Source organism: Petromyzon marinus, chromosome 30, assembly GCF_048934315.1.
Source record: "Petromyzon marinus isolate PM22_M1 ecotype Great Lakes invasive population chromosome 30, UKy_Petmar_22M1.pri1.0, whole genome shotgun sequence".
NCBI lineage: Eukaryota > Metazoa > Chordata > Hyperoartia > Petromyzontiformes > Petromyzontidae > Petromyzon > Petromyzon marinus.
In genome coordinates, this window is record NC_133696.1 from 4,081,281 (window position 1) to 4,096,603 (window position 15,323).

At 44.5% G+C, this 15,323-nt stretch overlaps 1 protein-coding gene across 3 annotated transcripts in view; it reads left to right on the forward strand.

The window, feature by feature from the left end:
* LOC116947487 (transmembrane and coiled-coil domains protein 2-like) overlaps nucleotides 1–15,323 on the forward strand; it is a 54,000-nt gene that overhangs the window by 21,211 nt on the left and 17,466 nt on the right. For 2 of the 3 annotated variants that reach the window (XM_032963292.2, XM_032963291.2), the window contains exon 3: nucleotides 13,093–13,344. In XM_032963292.2, the coding sequence (XP_032819183.1) occupies nucleotides 13,093–13,344 (252 nt within the window). Of the gene's footprint in view, nucleotides 1–84; nucleotides 213–13,092; nucleotides 13,345–15,323 lie in introns of all 3 variants that reach the window. The other variant, XM_032963293.2, reaches the window with a different exon arrangement.

Sequence of the window (15,323 nt, forward strand, 5' to 3'; positions counted from 1 at the left end):
GGACTCGCCCCGTGAGCCGGAGCTTTGAAACATTGTTTTCTTGTTCTTGTTGCCGCTGCAAATAATATTCCTCCGTTGTTGAAGCGCCAGCGTCGAGAGCGGCACTTGCGGGTCTGATCATGCTAACCAGCGAGTTGGCGATGGGGTCAGTGGATCGTCTAACTGTGCCGACAGCGTTGGACCACCGCATCACGCATAGGCGCAGCAAATCGGTCAGTGGGTCTTTGCGTTGGATGGATATATTTATTTTTTCTTGTTGTTGCTGCTGTTGTGTTTTTGCGAGCAGCGTGTTGTTGTTTTGTTGTTGCCCGATCGCTGTAGGTGGGGGGGGGGGGGAAACGCAGGCTTGGCTTCGTCGGGTCAGCATTGCGAGCGTGTATGCGCACGTGTGTGAGAATTGGGGTGGGAAGGAACGGGAAAAAAAAGAGAGTAACCCTTGCTCTGCTTTGATGGCTCAGTTGACGATGCGGCGATTAGGAACGGTGCTCTCCGTGCACGGGGGAAGACGGAGGCGCGCCTCTGGGACTCGTGAATGAATTGGGGTAACCGGGAAGGGTTGGCGGAGGGGGGGGAGTGCGTTTTGTTGGCGGCCGTGTTGTGAGTGAGAATGTTTTAAAGCCACGGCCACGCACGCCCGTTTGGTTTTGTGCCTTTGCCTTTGCAATTACCCGCTTGTGCTTTTACAGCGCCAACATAATCATTTTTGTTATGTCTTCTAAGCAGATGTAGAAGAGGGGAGAACAAAAAAAGCTTCTCTCGTCGGGTTTAAAGTTGTGGACACCCCCCATGGACTTGGTTTTTTGCCCTTGGCGCATAGCTGATAATTGCGGTGTTTTATGTACAGTTGCAAAATTAACCTGCGGCTGTGTTGTTGTTCATGCCGAAACTTGGCCCGGTACAATAAAGCCGTGTTGGCTCTGACTAAACGCATAGCTCACCGCAAATAAACATTTACAGCTCAAAACACAAGACAGGGGGGTTTTTAACGTACTTTTTTTTCTCCCACAGGCTAATAAACTCATCCCTCGGTGTAAAAATTGTACTTTGACGATGTTAATCGGCTCGTGCGTTGTGCAAGTGGAGATTTTATTTTTCAAAGGCATTTGGGATGTCAAATTTATAACGCGAGCGATGAGAAGACAATGAAGAGTGACTTAAAAAGAAAAATATACGTTGAACGAGATGGTTTAGGCTATGGTCCCTCTTTATGACACGTACATGAAGAAAGGGTCATTACCTCAAACATCACCTGTTTTATATATATTTTTAAAGACCGTCTTAATGGCGACTGTGAGTTTAGTTTTTTTTTTATTTACTCGTGCACCATGTGCCATCGACGCATAATCACCAAATAAATTTGTTTCATTTTAAAGACAAAAAAAGCAGCCCCATCGGCTTGTCATTCGGATCATTAATTGTTCGACTGTGGCATACATAAATACGTACGTACGTATTGCTGGCAGACCTTCAACCGTATCGGCGCTTTGTGAAAAAAAAAACTTGACTCGGAGATAACAGAATCTTGGGAAACAGTGTGCCAAGCATCGCGCGCATTTTTTGATGTTGCAGCCTGCCTTTAAATAACCGTGCTACACCTGTGATAAGGGCGCGTGCCATTCCTGGTTGGACCAGTTAGCCGGGTGAAACCAGCATTTTATTTTGAATTTCTCTTAATTGTTCAAATTCCCACTTTTTTTATTTTGGTCGTTACTTTTTTCCAACTACTGAGAGACTATCGTGACACACGTGAAATGCTGAACACCGCATTGATTTCCCCACTATAAGAGTAATTTACCAACTGTCATGTTAGATTTTCGTATGCTTTTGATAATGAAAAAGGTCTTTGGAATGATGTTAAGTATGGTAATTTGCCCGTATTTGGAGTAGGCTCAGAGATGAGTTCCCAATGTGAATTCTAGGCATTTGAAGCTTGCTCTTAAGTTGTGTGTTTTTTTTATTGTGGATATTTTAAATGCTTTCCCAAGGATTGCTGCCACACGCGGTGAGATTAAATCACAGTGCCAGCAGCCTCCTCCAACGTGGATACCTTGACTCTGCGATGATTTAGGATTTCAATCGTCATTTGGCTTATTTCTGAAGTGCATTTTTGGAAGGCTGAACTTGATCATGAAAAGCAAAGTATCGTGTTTTCATTAGTGAGTCCTACTTGCAATGACACGGGTAAGACATATGGACACTCAAAGTATATGGAACACAAGCTCACGAGTGCACATAGAAGGGTGGAGAAATGTATGCTTGGTATTACACTGAAAAAGAAACGGAGAACAACACGTGGGTCAGAGAAAATACACAGGTTAACGATCTAAATTTGACCGTTAAGAAAAATAATTGGGCTTGGGCAGGACACGTTGCTTGAAGGGTTGGTGGCCAGGCAGCCCAAAGGAGGAAATGCAGCCAAAGAGGATGTCTGCTACTCTGTGGTTCTTTCGGTAAAGTCCACGTGACTTTACAGAAAGAACCAAAGAGTGTGGATCCTTGCAGTCACGAAAAACTTCAAATCTAGAAGGATGTCTGCTGCTTGAGACAGCCACGATATCGGCTCGTGTCCATGAGCTGGGTGGATTGTTTCATTGCAGGATCATTAGGGATGGCGATGCCTTGGAGGCCTTAATCCAGCAGTATATTGTTTCGGGTTGATGATATTGCTGTACACGTGTGTGTGTGTGCCAGTGCACTGGAGCATATTAACAGTTAGAACTTTAAATCACTTCAACAAAATAATTCCATATTTACAACGATGTCAACACAACCCTGGGGCTTTACGAATGCATTTGCAAAATTCTGCCCCTTCTACCAGACATAAAAGGCTGCACGTCGGTTACATTAGACTAAATACGCAAACACGTGATTTGCTGAACATGGGATTGGGGATTTTGGCATTAATTCTCTCCAAGCGCTGCCGTTCATCAATGTGCCGTACAGTGTCATTTAATTTTCTGAATTTCGGCGATCCACTAGCTTGGAATATCTATAGCCAGATTAAATCAGCTCTCATGGGGTTTCCATTTTAAAATAGTAAAGATATATATGTAAATATTAGATATTTAGTCGGCTGGGATATCCTTGAGGTCGGCATGCTTGCCACACCACCAGTTTTGTAGGGAGTGTACAGTTCCATTCTCTACAAGCTCCCACATTTCTTTAAATATTTGGAGTGATTAATTTGCTGTAAAATGAACAACGACTATGTTATAATCAGCATAATTAGACCATTGTAAAACCATGTTGTTGGTGGCCAAATCCTAAGCTTTAAAATGGCTCCTTAACTAAGTTGCAACAAATTAACAATTGTGCATTCATAGGCAATTGGCCTGTAAGGATTCACCATCTTCGTGATTTGATGAAATGCCCCGATTCTGGGTTATTGTCCAATTCCTGAACATATTATTTTAACATTGTGGTTCATGCAGCATCTCTACACATGACTGCAGGGGTAATGGGAACTAATTGCGCAAAACGTATAGGCATCAAACGTAATCGATTCTATTCCTTCGCGTAAACTTCAATGCAGTGTATTGAGAGTGTAATAATCTATTGTTGTTGATGATGCCTTGCTTTGGTAAATGCCCAAATAAGTAAGGTTTAGCAAGACCGTTTTGCATAAGAGATGGTGACTCACGTTGTGCTGTCACTATATGGCATGGATCTTGTGTTTATTGCGTGTGGTTTGTCTGTGCATGGTGTTACACGTGGGTCAATATGGTCATGGTATTGACACAAGGTGACCTCCACCCTTAGGACCTCAAGCCCTGTTCGGAGAGAGCCGTGTTAGACCATGCGCACTTGCCCGATAACCTCCACTCAGGGATATTGGAGTGTGGGAGGAGACGTGAAGCCATTTTCACATTTATTGAGTTGTATTGTTGGTTTGCCTTTGAACAAATTATCTGGAGTGTGGACGATCTCATCAGGTTTTTTCGAAACGCGGCAGGGCTGAGCCTAGACAGTGCTTGGGATGGGTGACCACGGTGCATAAAACAGGTGTTGTAGGCTGCTGTGGAGCTACCGTGTCACCAAGAGGAAAGTACAGCGAAATCCGTTGTATTGTAATTCTATGCTCCCACATGAATACGTCGCAATCCTCATGAAACTGCACAGTCTGATCAATGTGGTGTCGTATGGTCAAATGACACCCACAACCCACACGATGCGAGGAGGCACTGATCCAGCGGTGGATTTACCAAAAGGGGGCTTTACATATATCTGTACATTTTGGTTTTAATAAAATAAATAAACGAAACACAAAACGCCATTTTTTTAACACGACCCTGAAAACGAACCTGGCGAGGCCTTGCCATGTCGTTCCTGTCTGATCTGGTTTTTGTTTAAAATGCAGCATTCCAACGTTCCCTCTCTCCAATGTTGTTCATTGTACGTCTTCTCATATTGTCACTGGAAAGCTGCTGCTGGTGTCCATTACGACGCGGTGATGTCTCACACCATTCCTTCCCTCCTCGAGATATATATTTCAAGAGCTACTGCGGAGCAAAAGCCTTTATAATGCATTCCTTATCGCTAATTTGCCGCTGAGCGCTTGCTGTGCACACATCCCTTGTTTTGTCGCCGGACGCTGATACCCACTGACACTTCCCAAATGCCAACTGTACATGTCACGTAAAACGAAAAACTAAATTATATATTTTTTATTTTACCAGGTCAATCCCACTGAGCCATAAAGCTCTCTTTAGAAGCGACCTGGCCATCACAAATGATAGCTCAACGAAGTGGCTTGTCGTGTGTAAAATGTATAAGCTGCCAAATACTCTAAAGGCACGTTGATTATAAATGTGTGGAGGGAAAAACCGGAGGACCCGGATAAAGTCCACGCTACCACGGGGAGAACATGCAAACTCCAAAAATATAGGCGTCAGGGTCGGAATCGAACCCGCATCCTCCTGTATACCAGGCGAGGTAGTTTATCTCACCACCGTGGTACCCAGTAGTCCACAGCACAGGAGTGCAAATTCGTAAAAATACAAAAATTGGTTTCAATATGGCTTGGTTTGGATAAGAGTAAAATTTAAACATGTGCCCATGTCTTCCCTTTTTTACAGTGATTTGATATTAGCCGGGTGGCTCAGAAATCAGCCCGCTGAGCTGGCACTGCCGAGATCCTGGTTTCAAATCCGGGTTTCAGTCACCTGTGAACTCAACTTGCTTCTCAAGTGTAGTGAGTCGGTGGTGTCCAGACTGGTCACCGATGACTGTACACACAAAATAACAACGTTATAAATTTTGTTTTGTACTTAATTTGGATAAATTCCAGTTTCTGGGAATTTAAATGTTGTTATGTTGTCGTGCAACAGACATATATCTCTGCAGCAGGGTGAGTAAGAAATTGTGTTGCCTTCTAGTGTGGATAAAAGGTCACTTTAATAATAGGGCACTTCAGTGATATCACCTTACATGGATCATTCTCGACAAGGCGTGATACACTGCTCCGCTGGAGCCGCCAGTAGTCATCATTTTGCGACATGATGCTGAAAGCACAATCACAATAACATTTGGGAAGGAAAAAAAAGTTTTTCAGTAAAGTCACAGCCTATTTCACCCTACAGTTCTACCTTGCATCCCTTACAGTGCGTGTAACTGCCCTCATCAGTACGATCGCAAAAAAATAAATCACATGGCCACCACCATTCTTTCTCTCGGTGCACACACAACCTGCTGGGGTCCATAAGGTCAGCAATTTGTAATCGCCGTGTCTATTGATTAATTTGCAAAGGCTCCTGCGACGGCTTGCCCCACCGCCAAGCGGAATGAGCCGCTGAGCCGCGCTCGACAGCGCGCGTTTTGATTCCCGTACTTTACGGCGGAGTGTATCGACGTTTATTGCGCCATTAATTTCGTAGCCCCGTGAGATGGGTCCTCGAACTTGTCGAGTTTTATTTTTTTGCTGGAGCCTTCGTGTAATTTTCTTTCTCAAGGGGGGCGGGGGGGGAGGTGGGTGGTTCGAGCATGTTTTGCCTTCTCGAATGTGGCAGCACCTATGCATGCGAGTGACACTTGTCTTTCGTTTCCTTTCCCGGGGTGACGGATGCAAAGTGACGTTTGCGGGAGCCCTTTGCGCGTCAGAAGCCGCACTGTACGATTTTTTACATCGCCGAGGCTAACGTGTTGCTCCTTTCACTATTTTAGCGTGCGGCTGCTCCATTGTATGACAACCGTTGCCAGGTGATTCGTCCAGTGTTGTTTGATTACCGACCGTCATCTCTCACGCCGCAGAAGGCAACTGGCACTCATTGCGTTCAGTACGGTTATTTGACGTTATTATTATTTCCACTCAATAATTTCGAGCGTTGATGTGCTCGCAGCATAGCTCTTTGTTGACGTCTCAAATTAACATGCAAAACGATGTTGAGCAAGACGGATGGGCGTTAAGCTCTGTGGGTATGTGACATGCTTATTTTAGCGACGCTGTACTGGTTAGCACGGTGGATTTTCATCATTTTAAATTATGGCAAGTTTATTAAATCTCCTCCATCTTTTGCACACCCCGCAGTATCAAACTATTTTTTTCTTGCCAGGTAATGCCCACTGAGCTATACAGCTCTTTTTCAGAAGCGAACTGGCCACAAATGATAGCTCAACGAAGTGGCTTATCACGTGCACATGTATAGCAACCAAAATACTCTCAAACGCCTGTTTCTAAATGTGGAGGGAAAAACTGGAGGACCCCGGAGAAAAATACACGCAACCACGGGGAGACCATGCACAATCCAAATATATACAGGCGTCGGGGTCGGGATCCAACCCACAAACTCCTCCATAGCAGGCGAAGTCGTTAACATCGCACCACCGTGGCGCCCCTATAAACGGGTACACCACAGTTAGGCGATTGGAAGGTTGTGTGTGGTGGGGTAAAGTGTGGGTACTACCACCTCTTTTGAAGACATGTGGCCAGCTTGGAACAATGATTCAAAATACCGTCCAGAAGGGCTCTGTAGAACTTTATTTAGTGGAGAGGCCCTTCCGCCAACAGTGGCGTGAGAACATAAGCAATTACAGAGCGGGGTAACCTTTGCCAAAATGGTGAGGCTGAAATGGTGACATTCGGAGGATTCGACTTTTGTAGAGCGAGACGGAGAGAAAAAAAAGAATCCACTTTGTAAAATTCCTCTGTGATGCTGATGCAGCTAATAAATGCATTTAAAAGGTAATTAAGAACTGCATTATGGGCTCGGTTTTTGTAACTTTCACAGTCAATTGAATGTGCAGACAAAAGATTAATTGAAGTATGTTATTGAAAATCATGGAAGCTGCTTAGATGTGAAAATCTCACCGGAAAACCCAGTGCAACACATCGCTTTGACGTTGCGTAACCTTTTAAAAGAGAGAGCGCTGTTGTTTAGAGAGCACATGTAATAGCTAATGCCACCTACAACAATCGTTCTTAACTTTTAATGCCCAAAGGGCAGCAACAAGAGAAACGCAGGAGAGATTTATTCCAGAATTCACTTCACGCAGCATGATTTTTATTTGAGTTTATTGTTCACTTTTGAGTTTGCAGCAGCAATTAGCACACTGAGCTATGAATCCAGAAACCCGAGTTCGATTACAGACCACGGTTAACATTAGCAGGGAGTCATATAAACTGAACTATTTATTTTTTATTTTATTGGACCAGGTAAGGCCCACAGATATATAAACTTGTTTCAGTTGTGACCTGGCCACATGACAGCTGAATGAAGTGGCTTATGTGGGCATTTCTAGCAGCCAAATACTCTAAAACCCATGTTTCTAAATCTGGAGGGAAAATCCAGAGGGCCTGGCAAAAATCCACGCGACCACGGGGAGAAAACGCAAACTCCAAATTTTTTGGTGTCGGGGTCGGGATCGAACCCACGAGCTCTTGTATACCAGTTAACATGTCGTCACTGTGGCACCCCCCAACTCCCTCTGCCCGCCCTGACCTCTCGACCCCCTCCCCAGCTTCACAGTCAGGACTGACCAGCTTGGTGATGACTACTGACCACCGTGGTGATGTTTGGTCACGCAACCCCCATGACCAGTGGATTGACGAATAAATCCGTGGTTTTCTGCTCCACTCAGCATTGAGGTGGCGCTCGGCTCATCATTCCAGCCTTGGAAATTCCACATTCCTATGGCGGGGGCGAGTTTATCCATAGTATAATACCAGTATTGATGGGCTGAGTCAACTCCCCTCCCCCCAATAGGATTTTTTTTCGAGGGGAATTGACAAAGGGCCTGTGAATTATTATCTTGTTCATAGTCATGTACTGGAAAAATAACCCCTTTAATGCAGTGTTGCAAATATAACTTTTCCAATGGGATAATGAACACATGTGAAGGCAGCTACTGTTACAGTGAGGGAAAAAAGTATTTGATCCCCTGCTGATTTTGTACGTTTGCCCACTGACAAAGAAATGATCAGTCTATAATTTTAATGGTAGGTTTATTTGAACAGTGAGAGACAGAATAACAACAAAAAAATCCAGAAAATGCATGTCAAAAATGTTATGAATTGATTTGCATTTTAATGAGGGAAATAAGTATTTGACCTCTGCAAAACGTGACTTAGTACTTGGTGGCAAAACCCTTGTTGGCAATCACAGAGGTCAGACGTTTCTTGTAGTTGGCCACCAGGTTTGCACACATCTCAGGAGGGATTTTGTCCCACTCCTCTTTGCAGATCTTCTCCAAGTCATTAAGGTTTCGAGGCTGACGTTTGGCAACTCGAACCTTCAGCTCCCTCCACAGATTTTCTATGGGATTAAGGTCTGGAGACTGGCTAGGCCACTCCAGGACCTTAATGTGCTTCTTCTTGAGCCACTCCTATGTTGCCTTGGCCGTGTGTTTTGGGTCATTGTCATGCTGGAATACCCATCCACGACCCATTTTCAATGCTCTGGCTGAGGGAAGGAGGTTCTCACCCAGGATTTGACAGTACTTGGCCCTGTCCATCGTCCCTTTTGATGCGGTGAAGTTGTCCTGTCCCCTTAGCAGAAAAACACCCCCAATGCATAATGTTTCCACCTCCATGTTTGACGGTGGGGATGGTATTTTTGGGGTCATCGTCAGCATTCCTCTTACAAACACGGCGAGTTGAGTTGATGCCAAAGAGCTCCATTTTGGTCTCATCTGACCACAACACTTTCACCCAGTTGTGCTCTGAATCATTCAGATGTTCATTGGCAAACTTCAGACGGGCATGTGTATGTGCTTTCTTGAGCAGGGGGACCTTGCGGGCGCTGCAGGATTTCAGTCCTTCACGGCGTAGTGTGTTACCAATTGTTTTCTTGGTGACTATGGTCCCAGCTGCCTTGATCATTGACAAGATCCTCCCGTGTAGTTCTGGGCTGATTCCTCACCGTTCTCATGATCATTGCAACTCTACAAGGTGAGATCTTGCATGGAGCCTCAGGCCGAGGAAGATTGAGAGTTCTTTTGTGTTTCTTCCATTTGCGAATAATTGCACCAACTGTTGTCACCTCACCAAGCTGCTTGGCAATGGTCTTGTAGCCCATTCCAGCCTAGTGTAGGTCTACAATCTTGTCCCTGACATCCTTGGAGAGCTCTTTGGTCTTGGCCATGGTGGAGAGTTTGGAATCTGATTGATTGTTTCTGTGGACAGGTGTCTTTTATACAGGTAACAAGCTGAGATTAGGAGTACTCCCTTTAAGAGTGCTCCTAATCTCAGCTCGTTACCTGTATAAAAGACACCTGGGAGCCACAAATCTTTCTGATTGAGAAGGGATCAATTACTTATTTCCCTCATTAAAATGCAAATCAATTTATAATTTTTTTTACATGCGTTTTTCTGGATTTTGTTGTTATTCTGTCTCTCACTGTTCAAATAAACCTACCAATAAAATTATAGACTGATAATTTCTTTGTCAGTGGGCAAACGTACAAAATCAGCAGGGGATCAAATACTTTTTTCTCTCACTGTACACTGAATTTTTTTGCACACTAATTCACATTTTCCTGCAACAGCTTCCTTAATTTCACTACCACATATATTTTTTTAATTATATTTTTTATCAAATAAGATTAACATGAAACTGCTGCTCAATTGATTAGCGAATTGTATATTTTTGGCTTAGTTGGAGTTAGTGTGGTTTTTTTAAAAGAGGGAGTGGTAGTGCAGCGGTTAGCACCTTCCCCGACTGCGAACCCAGCATCCAGAGTTCGATTCCCGCTCACGGCCAACTCCCGCAAGGATTATCTGGACTGGTCCTAGGCCTCCGTTAGGTCAATTCGGCCTCAAAAGAGTTTCTGGTACGGTGTGTAAACATTATTATTGGGGAGAAAAAGGCATGTCCAGTGTGGTGCTGAACACCCACCACCCCTGCTCAATGCACTCACCACCAATAGTTTATGCCCTTATATCCGAAGATATTCAGGTATAAGGATACCTGAAAATGGGGAGGTCATCATAACCAGTAGTGCATTGACGAAAGGGCTGCATATAAATTAATTATTGATGCAATATAACGACATTTTGGGATATTCCCAAAATATTGTGACATTTTAACACGTAGGCTTTCGCGACCAATATTATTCATAATAAACGTTTTTGGGTTAGATGGCGTTATTTACAAATGTGTCGTAACCCTCCACCACCCGACACGGCCAATCAGCAAAAAAGTGTCACGTTGACAAAAGACAAATAGTTCACTACTTTAGCCCACCAGTGTGAGTGAATCCACAACATTTACAGTTTTTGAGTACGATGTTTCGCTGGTAATTACATCCAGCATCATCCGGCAATTATGAATATTGTGACATGCGCATATGTGTGTGCGCATACGCAAATGCACACATACCAGATGGACTCGGTCGCTCACGCTTACACACTACACATGCGCATACCACACAAGACATGCATTTTGCATATACAGTACACACGTGCACATAGGGCATACAAGAACAAATAAACACCTTCTTGCAGAGACAGCTGGTAGGAACGTTGGGTTGCTCGGTCAATGGCCAGGGTCAACGGCGGCGTGCTGTATTCTGCAAATATGCCCGACTGTGAGGGCGGGCACAAGCCGGCGTGAGTAGGTTAAACGTTGAGTTTTATAAGGGCACCACGGGGTGACCAGCCCCACCCTCCCCTCCCCACCCAGCCCCTCCCTCCCCACCCAGCTCCCCACCCTCCGCTCTCCACTCAACCCCACCCCTCCCATTTTTGGATGCACGACGGACGGACGAACACAATAATCCCCTGTGGGCTGGTGTAACCAGGAGGTTCCTACTTGTATAATGTAATTTGCTTTGGATTTACTGAATGTTCAGTGCATATCCTAAATATATATATACACACACGGGTACAAAATGCATGACCACTGGCGGACTAACCCTTCCTGTGGAATGACCTGCCCCAAGTCCGCTTACTTTTCTTATTCAATATAATACATCTCACTTGCGTATGTTCTCTAATCCCATGCGTGTTCTCTTCTTTCTGTGTCTCGGTATAATACAAGCATGTATGCATCTGTCCGTGCTTCTTTGCACTCTTCATTTTCCAATGTCCTTTTTTAACCGTATGTCCTACCTCGTGAGAAATGTACACGAGGTGTACATTGTTGGTATGTTGCTCTGTATTAATAAGTTAAGTTTTTTTCAAAACGCAATCCAGCATGCCCTCATCCACTTCTGCATATCATCGCAGTCAGCAATTGCATAACTGAACTAGATGTACATGCCCTGATATGTTTTCGGTTGTTCCCCGTTCAGATTTCTTCATATGATTTGGCGAACTTACTGTGCCGCGACTTTTACTCTGTTCGTATTAATCTCGAAGCCCCGCTTTCCAGTCTTTTAAAATAAATTTTAGTTCTGTCATTTTCTGTAATTCTCTTCCATTCGCTGTTATAGTGACTCATCGAAAAAAAATCGCGATGCTTAATATTTTCAAAATGTATATTTATGCCTTTTTGTTTCTTCAATCACATTTTAAGACAACACGTTTGAATGTTGCTGTGACATTATTATGAAAACAGGCATCTCTGATTTCCCTTTGAATATGTATTTGTTTCTTTCTGAACACAATATCATTGTACTTTTATCATCTTTGTAAACATGTTACAGTATTTGTGATCTTTATGAAGGGTCTGCAGCTGTAAAAATCCAAGCGATGAAATGGCTGCATTAACAATGTATTTGTCACCAGTAGCAATACTTGAGTGAAAGCAGCCCAATGAAATGTGTGTATAATACATTGCATTATACACGTCACATTGTAATCCAATGTCAATACTGCAATATAGATGCCCCTGTGTGGTGTGTGGCAGTGCATTCTGGAAGCCACATTAACTCCTGGCAACTACATTCACTTCTGAGAACCAAGTTGCATTCTGAAGACTGCATTGTATTCTAGCAACTGCATTCTAAATGCCACAATGCATTATTGGTCTCCCATTGAATCCTGGTTGAGCCACATTTCATTTTTGCTGTCGTATTTCATTCTACACGACGCATTGCGTTCCGGAAGCCACAGTGCAGTCAGGGAGTCGCCTATGCTCCACGATGTCTTATCAATTGCTTGTCACCGATGCCACAATAATATTATATTCACTGTATCATGTGTTTTCTTGTTGCAAAGTGCGTTTGGAATAATATCCATTTCATTCCACCGGTTGGGAGCTTCTGCGAGAACTGAACTAATTTTATACGCTCTATAATATATACAATCGGCTATATAACATGGCATATAATTGGGGAGAAAGCAAGCTCAATTTAGTTTCTGAAGAAGCTCCCTGCACATCGAGCAAAACGTCGGGACATCATGCCGAACAATACGCGGTACAACCCGAAAACGCACTGGAGAGCTTTTCAGCACAATCGCAAAAAGAAAAACTCCACGCATTTGTCAATAACACCGCCACATTCTGAGCAATGGCTCTTCTGCGTCCGTGTGCTATGAAGAAGGGCCATTGCTTGAAATGTCACCTGTTAAAAAAAAAAAAATCCGCTCGTGAAGTGGCATTGACGATTGCGCGCGTTTTTATTAATTGTGCTTGCTCGCCATTGACAACAGCAGCAGCAGCAACATTTCACTTAACCTCTTCCTCCGCCGCCTGTCACGTCCCTTCCCCCACTCAGCACGAGCGGCTGGATGCGAGCTCGCTGGCACTGCCCGCGGTGCTGGTGGCGTCGGCGGGCTCGGACGTGAGCGTCGCGAGCGACACGCCCGACGGCCTGCTCTTCGGCAGCGTGGGCAACAGCAGCGGTCCGCCTGACCCGCAGAAGACACGCGCGACCATCGAGTCGCTGCAGCAGAAGATCCTGCGCTTCACGGAGCAGATCCGCGTGGAGCAGCACGCGTGCGACGAGAACGTCGCCGAGTACCTCAAGGTGGCCTCGCGTTCCTCCTCCTACTCCTCCTACTCCTCCGTGCGTGCGTGCCTCGGAATTGTTTTGTGTAGAGTTCACCGCAGGGCTTCCTCGGTAACGTTGGGCGCATGTTGCCGTGCCCCGCATGTAATGTAGGGTTTTTTTTTTGGGGGGGGGACCCATATAACATTATTTGAGAATTCAAAATGTTTAAACATTTAACGGGTTAGAATGGCATGCAATGCAATGCTGATTGGTGATTTCTGCATCTCCATGATGCACAGAAAGATCACACACCAGGCAGTCACCGTTTAGTCCTGTTATCGTACAGAAATTAGTGTAGCATTGGATTGGTCATTCCAGATTTGGCTTGTGATTGTTGTTGGTGGCAACAGTTAAAAGTTAAAGTTACAAATTTGTGACGTGCAGTTTTCTAAGATTCAGAGGCATGGAACGCACAGACAAGCGAGAAGAAAGTCAGCACTAGCACCAGTTATAATCGCCATAAGTTGTGATCCTAAAATTGTATGTTCAGCCAGCTCCATTTATGAGTGACAAGGGGGGGTGGGTGGCCAGCACCACGGCCGGCCGCCTTTGTCTCCCCAGTGGCGATGCTCACACCACAGCAGTTACTCGTTTGAGGCTGAGTCGACCTAGGGGAGGCCCAGGAGCGGTTAAAATAATCGTCACCGGTGGTGGCCGTGAGCGGGAATCGAACTCGGGTCGCCGGGTTCGTAGGGCGGCGCGCTAACCGCTACACTACAATGCGTTACGCTTCCACATGCGCGGGTCACGTGACAGATTTGACGTCACAGCTCAATTGCCGTGCAAAAAATAAATGCATTATTGAGCTCCCCGCCCCCCCCCCCCCCAAAAAAAAACAAAAGTGTATTTTTATAATTTTGCATGGTGTACAGTCTAGAAAGTACTCACATGGCAAATTTCCAGTTTGTTGCATGTCGGGAAGCACGCTAAACATTTTGAATAGACACACATATTCACAACGTGGAGATTTATACATGTGGAAAGAAGCCAGAGTATCTAGAGAAAATTCGTTTGTACGAGGAGTGACACTTCAAGAACTGCACAGATGGGTTCACAAATCGACTTGCTGTCTACCACCTCATGGCCACGTCTCAGTGGAGCAGGTTTGGGGAATTCATAAATCTGTGGTCCAGCAATCCTTTTCTCCAAAGTTCTGGATTGCAGTCATGTGCCACCACTTTTTTTTTACCTTAATGGAAGTATAAACTTCCTTCCTGAGAACATTGTTTGACGTCACCTAACTACATTTGCTTTGATCCTGTCTCTTGATCTCTTACCATCAATTTGGTCTCCAGTAACATCTGAAATTTTCATTTCCGCTTGATCCTCTTCAAAGAAGACACAAATCAAAAATACCTTGTACACGTGTTCTTACTATGAGTGTCCCCGAGCTCTCTGACACAGGTTTGATAATTCGACTGATGTCACCGACATCACTCTCATACGTTAAAGTGATAAAGTCACGAAACTGGAGCAGATGGCGATCGTTACGATGGGACATGTTACGATGGGACATGTAACACGTATCAAACTGTGGCCACCATTCTCTGTGCAGTATTATTGATCAAATATAGCTGCAGTTATAACATCTACGCTTGCAACGATAATTTTGTATGGCCGATGTTTTCTATCCTGTGGTAGTGCTGCATTCATCAAGGGATGATTCCGATTTGTGGCTGCTTTTTGTCATCGATAAGCACTCAGTGGGGTTCCAGTACACAGTATACATAGCAGATTGTGGTTTTATTTCGTGTAGCCATTGATTATTTCAATACTCACTTTTATCCAATGCAGGCCTGCGTTTTATGTCATCCATACAATTTCTGGCTCCTGTAACCCAACTACCATTTATTTGTAAAATGTGTATCGGTCTGTGCGCTTGTGTGTGAACAAACTCGTACGACTACATTTGATCAAATGTGGCGTAATTGCCGTGACTATGGCTGTCCTAATTT